The sequence below is a fragment of the Papio anubis genome, chromosome 6 (genome assembly GCF_008728515.1).
Source record: "Papio anubis isolate 15944 chromosome 6, Panubis1.0, whole genome shotgun sequence".
Taxonomy (NCBI): domain Eukaryota; kingdom Metazoa; phylum Chordata; class Mammalia; order Primates; family Cercopithecidae; genus Papio; species Papio anubis.
The window spans coordinates 137,063,224-137,070,167 of record NC_044981.1 but is presented as its reverse complement, the minus strand read 5'-3'; the positions used below and the strand labels follow the sequence as shown (position 1 = coordinate 137,070,167).

The 6,944-nt window shown below is 41.0% G+C and overlaps 1 protein-coding gene across 6 annotated transcripts in view; it reads left to right on the top strand.

Annotated features, from left to right (window-relative positions):
* The first annotated feature begins 6,042 nt into the window (after positions 1-6,042).
* Positions 6,043-6,944, top strand: part of TRMT11 (tRNA methyltransferase 11 homolog) — a 196,688-nt gene continuing 195,786 nt past the window's right edge. For all 6 annotated transcript variants that reach the window (XM_021937911.2, XM_009206153.3, XM_017958352.3 and 3 more), the window contains exon 1: positions 6,043-6,245. In XM_021937911.2, coding sequence (XP_021793603.1) covers positions 6,174-6,245 — 72 coding nt within the window. In that variant the 5' untranslated portion in view covers positions 6,043-6,173. The remainder of the gene's footprint in view (positions 6,246-6,944) is intronic.

Below are 6,944 nucleotides of genomic sequence, written 5' to 3'. Positions count from 1 at the left end.
GTGATGTAAACACACCTCTTTCATATAAAGAATCCAAGGTTAAGGGCACAGCCTTTATTATTGTAACACTTATAACTTACATACTTCTAGATTTTGCTATGAAAAAGTCATTTATAAAAGCTGGTGCCCACAACTTTCATTAATTTTTTAGTATGTACTAGGTACAAATACTCCAGTCACTAAAATGAAACTAATACTTGTTGATTCATCTATTTATGAATCAGCTCTTATCCTTGCAATATAAATACAAACAACAGATCTGACTCAGCTGAAATCAACTTAATGAAAATAGCTAAGTCCACTTCTGATTGAGGAGAATGAGAGCCTCATTACATGATTAGTTATTTAAAATCACAAAAGTAGAGATGGATTCACAATGAACAATCATGCATTAATTAAACCAATCCTTAAGCCAAATATCTTTTAAGTATAATATTTTCTATTCATATGAAATAGACATCTCACGCTTAAAATGTTCCTCCTTCCCAACCTGTTCCTTTTAGTTTTCCCCATCTTCATTAATGGCAACTCCAATCTTTCCGTTGCTCAGGGCGAAAATCTTGTGGAGTCATGCTTGAGTCCTGTCTCTCACATTTCATATCTAACCTATTAACAAACCTTGTTGGCAGTACCTTCCAAATATATTCAGAATTTGACCACTTCTCATCACTGCTATCACCTTGGCCAAGTTATCATCATCTCTTATCTAGATTGCAGGAGTAGCTTCCTCACTATCTCCCTGCTTTTGTCCTTTCCCACCCTATCGTCTCCTCTCAACCCATTTACACATTCAACAAACAGAACATGTATGCTTGAGTGTTCTGTGAGACCCACAGATCCTAAACACTGCCCTCAGATACACACACAAAGTTTTGGCACGGGGTTGTCCCCTTGAAAGGCCCTGCAACAGAAACCAGTTTTCTTTTCACTGCCCAGTGTCTCTGCCTTTGCTGATACTCATTTTCTCTTTCCTTGAATGTTGCTAGAAACTCTTGACTGGATTTCATGCCTCCAGATGCTCTCTTTCTAACACAGCCTCGTCAGAGTTCTTCCTAAATTACTGACTAAATTACCAAATTGATCATGCAATTTTCTTATGAAAATCTCACCATTTACCCTGAAGATAATGTATGAGCCTTTTCAGCTTTGTTTCCTACACTTATACCAAAGTGCTAGTCATTTTTACTACTACAACTAAACTGGGCACACCTTTGAAAATCTGTACCCATTAAAGTCCAAGTTCAAATGTTTCCTAATCCATGAAGTCTTCACTGAAACTTCTCATCCCTAATCTCGGCAATACTGTTTCTTCAGCTTCATTTCATGGTATTTAGTTTATCTTCCTAGAATAGACCTTATACAATCTAGCCAAGATGTAGTAGGATATTTCTTGCTACTGGACTTTGAGCTGTTTTGTGGCTGGGGGATTTTTTTTTTAAATTTGTCTTTGCATCCCCATTGCCTTAGTCTAGTGACTGACTCATATTCCTGGTAAGTAAATCTGTTTTAATCTCTTGAGTTCCTTAAAATGTTTCCATAATAAACCAAAATCTGATTGAAGACCCTAATTTCAGGCAACTTTCAATCCAAAAATCAAGGGTATAACCTAGATGTTAGCTGGACCTTCCTGGCATTATGTCCTTCAGGTCAGTATCCATGATCAATATATAACTCAGTTGTGAAATGTCTTGAGTTTCCAGAGAATTCACCCACACTAGGTAGTTCAAGAATTTAATAGTCAAACTTTTAACAGGGCTATATAGCTCCAGCCATCTTCCTTATTGTCTTCCTTTACTTCACTCCTTGCTTTTGGAACACATTTCTTTGACTTTCTCATTAGACATGTTTTAACTTTCTCTGAAGCCCTAGTTCTACCCAACATACCTAACCCATAGGAAATCACCTAACTTAAGTAGGATTATTCTAGATATTTTCTCAGCTAAAGAGATTCTCTCAAGATTAGTTATTGGCCGGGCATGGTGGCTCACGCCTGTAATCTCAGCACTTTGGGACGCTGAGGTAGGTGGATCATGAGGTCAAGAGATCAAGACCATCCTGGCCAATATGGTGAAACCCTGTCTCTACTAAAAATACAAAAAATTAGCCGGGCATGGTGGTGGCCACCTGTAGTTCCAGCTACTCAAGAGGCAGGAGAATCACTTGAGCCCAGGAGGCAGAGGTTGCAGTGAGCCGAGATTATGCCACTGCACTCCAGCCTGGCGATGAAGCGAGACTCCATCTCAAAAAAAAAAAAAAAAAGAAAAAAGAAAAAAAAGAAAAAATTAGTTATCAATCCAGCTAGTAAAAGAAGATTTTCTTCTTGTTACATCTTCCTCTGAGATAAATATTTGAAACACTTTGCAACTTTATCACATAAATTCGCTCCTCAAAGGCAAGTCAGAAGACAATAAAAAATGCTATTTACCTGTGGTACCTGAGCCTCCTGGGATTCATAGCCCGTCAAGCCATCCTCTTTTTCCTCAGGCAGTTACTCTTAAACTTTCATGTGCTTCAGAACCACGTGCTGGGCTTCTTTGTAACACACTCCTAGCCCTATTCCCAGAATTTCTGATTCAGCAGGTTTGGGAGTGGGGGAGGATTCTGTATTTCTAAATGACTTCCAGATGATATTGATGCTGTCTGTCCTAGGACGACACTTTGACAACTCCTGCCATAAGTAGTGCTTAAATTTGGCTGCACATAAAATCAACAACTGGGGAGCTTTTAAAAATCTTTATGTCAAGGCCACACCTCAGCCAAATAAAATTTGAATCTGGGGGGATAGATTCCGGGCCTCGGTATTTTTTAAAAACTCCGCAGGTAATTATAATGTTCAGTTAAGTTTGAGAATCTGTGCCCTATAGGATTAAGCATAATTCCCCTTTGGGCCTTGTTATGGTAGACTCTCAAGAAAATCTCTTTTTTGGGACCTGAGACTATCTATACTAAATACAGTAATTTTCCTACTCATGAGAAGCAAATAGGAGCAAGAGATAGGGATTACTGGGAATTGTGCTTAAACAAGAATCTGTGTGATTTAACAAGCATGTAGAAGGTGACAGGCATACCTACTTTAAATGACTTGCCAGAAGTCTTTCTTTGTTTAGAAATCATGATTGCTTCTGATTTAAAGAAGGAAGGGAGGATAAAAGATATGGCTCAAATGAGGTAAATGTGCTGTAACCTTTGTTACCTCTGGTTCACATGTTCTGCCAAGGGAAGTAATAAATGGCATCCCATTCAAATTGAGTCTCCAGCCTGTTTCCCTTCACATTTTTTCTATGCATAGAACCTGCTTTCCAGGTAGCAAATTAGAGGGCACAGTTTGTAACTAGGGCTTCAAGTTTGTTTCGGGGAGTCTTTAGAAAAGAGGATGGGATCTACATTTCTCTGCTTCTGGGGATCTTGTTGGAAATTTGACCTCAAGTAGCTGAGTCATACTTAAATCAACTCCAGCTACTTAAGTCTGAATTGGTGCCTCAGAATTTCAACTCATACAGGCTTGTTTCCTTAGAGTAGGCAGTATTATTTCTCCCTTTTCCTAAATTATCTTCATTAAGATTGACAAGAGGGGAGACCCCTCTGGGACATCAAGAAATTCAAACGTCAGTAATGCTCCGCTACGGTAAAATTTGTGCAATTCTTATGTAACTTATTCCAATAAAATCTTATTCTCCAAACCATTCAGAAGCCTCTTTTTACTGATTGCAAAACTCATAGTCTTAATACATATGAAGAGAACTTTTCTCCCTCTTATTGGTGTGCAAATCCCTATGGTTCTTTGTGATACCTAGACCCTTTTCAAGTGTTAGATATGCAGCCTGAGATAGATGCATGGGCAGTTTTGATATTACATATGACCTCTGCTGCTGGGACCTGTTAACTTTCTATTCATTTCTCTGAGTGTGTCTACTAGTCTCAATGCTTAAGTGGCATATTAAAACCAAAACTCAAAATTCCCCTTTCCAATTTCTGATCCTTACTTCCCAGGAATGTCCTCTGATTTTTTTTAGTGACAGGCAGCCTATACCATAGTCTTTAATGTTTGCACAATAGCTGTCTCACAGAAGGAGCCAGGTTCTAAGAGGTCTGCCCTAGAAGATGGAACATGGATGGAACTTTGGGTCAGTTCCAAGAAGTCAGACTATGAACCTCCTTGCTCCTTATAGTAAAAAAACAAAAAACAAAAAACAAAAAAACCTTACTCTCCTGCTGCTTCTTGACCACTCCTGCAAGCTTAAAAACTTTGAACAGGTATGGCTGTGAGTTCCTCAAAGGCAGTTTAATTGATGTCACAGTAGTTCCACACTAACTCTAGTGGCCTGTGCAAGGTTAACCTCTACTTCTACAACCAGGTATCCAACAATTTAGATTCATGATGTAAATACTCTCCTGCTTTTTGAAGTGGAGATTTAGTATAGATTTAGTCCTGAACCGTAGCACAAAGGAGCTGGGTTAAAAATCAGTGACACTTGATTCCATTTGGGTTCTCTAGGCCTCATAGTCTCATTTGTTGTCTCTATACAGCATTATATTAATCCAGGCATGAAAATCAGCAATTCTTTGATATTCTCTATAAAGTTGCTCCATCAAAATTCCATATTAATTTTGCTGAAGATTTGACAAGTTCTGGGGATGGGGCATATCAAGCACTGCACATCATTCTCCCAACATCTCATTGGTTTTCTGTCCCAACCTTGGTTTCTCTTCTCAAATAGTAAACGACTTTTTTTTCTTGCCTCAAAGTACTTTTATCCCCTTTTATGAAGTTTTGGGGTCAAGAGACATCTATGCTTCTGAGAGTCACTTAGCACAAGTGAATTCGAGACATATTTCTAACAAAAACAGATCTCTTGCTAACAAAAATTCTCATGTGATTTTCTTAAGAAAAATGTCAAGTGCCACTTATTGACCCCATTCAATATGCCAGATGTTATATTCAACACTTTATGAACATTATTTCACTTAATCCTTGTAACAATCCTTTGCAGGAGGCAGTGTGTTTTCCCATTTTTAAAAGAAAACTCGGGCTTGGAGAGGTTAAGAGCACATTGATGGTAAATGGTGGAAGTGAGGTCTGAATCTAATATTGACACCACAGCCTATGTTCTTAATCACTATCACTACGCATCAACTACTTTTCTGGCACATGCTGCTGGGGATATGCCAGATACATACTCTTTTGTACGTTGTGTAATACCTCAGAGGAATGCAAAAGAAATAGCTCTCAATGGGGCAAAGGGCTCAGTACTCTCAAAAGCAGAAACAGCCTGGAGTGAAGTCTTGAGCCTGTAATTGTAGCACTTTGGTAGACTAGGGTGGGAGTATCCCCTGAGCCCAGGAGTTCAAGGTTACAGTGAGCTATGATTGCACCACTGCACTCACCTGGGTGACAGAGCAAGACTGTCTTAAAAAAAAGTCACATATATACATGGAATATGCAATTAAAATACATTTTATAAACTATCTGCTATGAAACCTGTGCCAGTGTGAACTTTCTCCAAATTTTAATTTATAGCTGTCTGTGGATTTAGTCCTGAGTCTAACAAATAACACAACCTAATAATTATTGCCTACTTTGAGGAAGATATTATTTTGGTTTTTGTTAAGAATAGAGTGAACCATAAGAGATTATCTCAGACCTCAAGAGTTTATCCTAGTTGGCTTATAAGGCATGTGCTCTCGAAAAGTTGTTACATAAATACGAAAAGTATACTAAGTGTTAAATGACTGGTCCAGCTAAATCAGTTCCCGAAGATTGTGCTGGTTAGACAAGTCTCCAAGGAAATGGTGAAATTTACGAGGAAATGGTGAAATTTCAGTCCGGTTTTGAAGAACGGGTTTTGAAGGGCTGTAGAGAAAGCTGGAAGTACACTCCAAGTGGAAAAATCACTGGGAAATATACTGTCTTACTATCATACGCCGCTCCAGAAAACCACGCAGTCCCGCCCCCCAGCTACTAGCGCTGGGAGACCCCCAACCACTAGGCACTCGCAGATGAGGAAGCCCCTCCCACAGGGCCGGGGTTTCGGACTCGGAGCGCGAGAAACATCGGGATAGCGCCTGCCTCGCCGAGCTTCCGCTTCCGGCCCTTCAGGCTCTGTCTCCGTTTTGGGAGGGAGAAAGAGGTGGGACCTAGCGCGGGACGCGCAGGCGCACGGTGGGCAGCTGCAATGGCGCCGTCGTGTACCCTTAACAGGTATCTGCTGCTCATGGCGCAGGAGCACCTGGAGTTCCGCTTGCCGGTGAGTCCGTAGAGCCCTCCGCAACTTCCGACGGAAGAGGACGCTGGAGTGGAGTGGGTGTGTGGGTGGAGGTGATTTGCATAGCCCCAGGAGGCTGGGATTCGGGGGTCTGTGCTGGTCAGCGCGGGTCACGCGTCCCCAGTCCTCGGGCGGGGTGAGCTTGGCGGAGGGTGTGTGCGAGAGAAGTCCGAGACCAAACCCCTCGGCCTGCTTAAACGTTTTCATTCATTCGTTTGCCCGTGTACCAAGTACCGGAGTTAGGCAGGTGAATATGACCGGTCCTCTCACTCCCGGAGCTCTTCGTCTAGCGGAGGATAGAGACATCTAGCAAATGCTCAGGCTAGTGTTTTAAGTATCGGAATCTGCGGATCAAGCTCAGTGGAGGGGATGGTGGTAGGGATTAGATGATGGAGCACTTGAGAAGAGTATTTTATTTATTCAAGAAACGTTTCAGAATGCATGTAGTCGAAGATGCGTACACTGGGCATATAAGGATGATGTAAACAACCTCTGCCCTCTAGGAGCTTACTGTTTAAAGGCAGAGCAGACACATAAGCGTTGAATGACAAAATAGCGTTGGTAAGTGCAGTGATAGATGCACATGGAAATATGAGAGCAAGTGGAAGGGAAGTCTAATCTACTTGAGGGGTTGGGGATGTTGGCCTTTAAGAGGGCTTCCAGAGGAGATGACACTTGAAA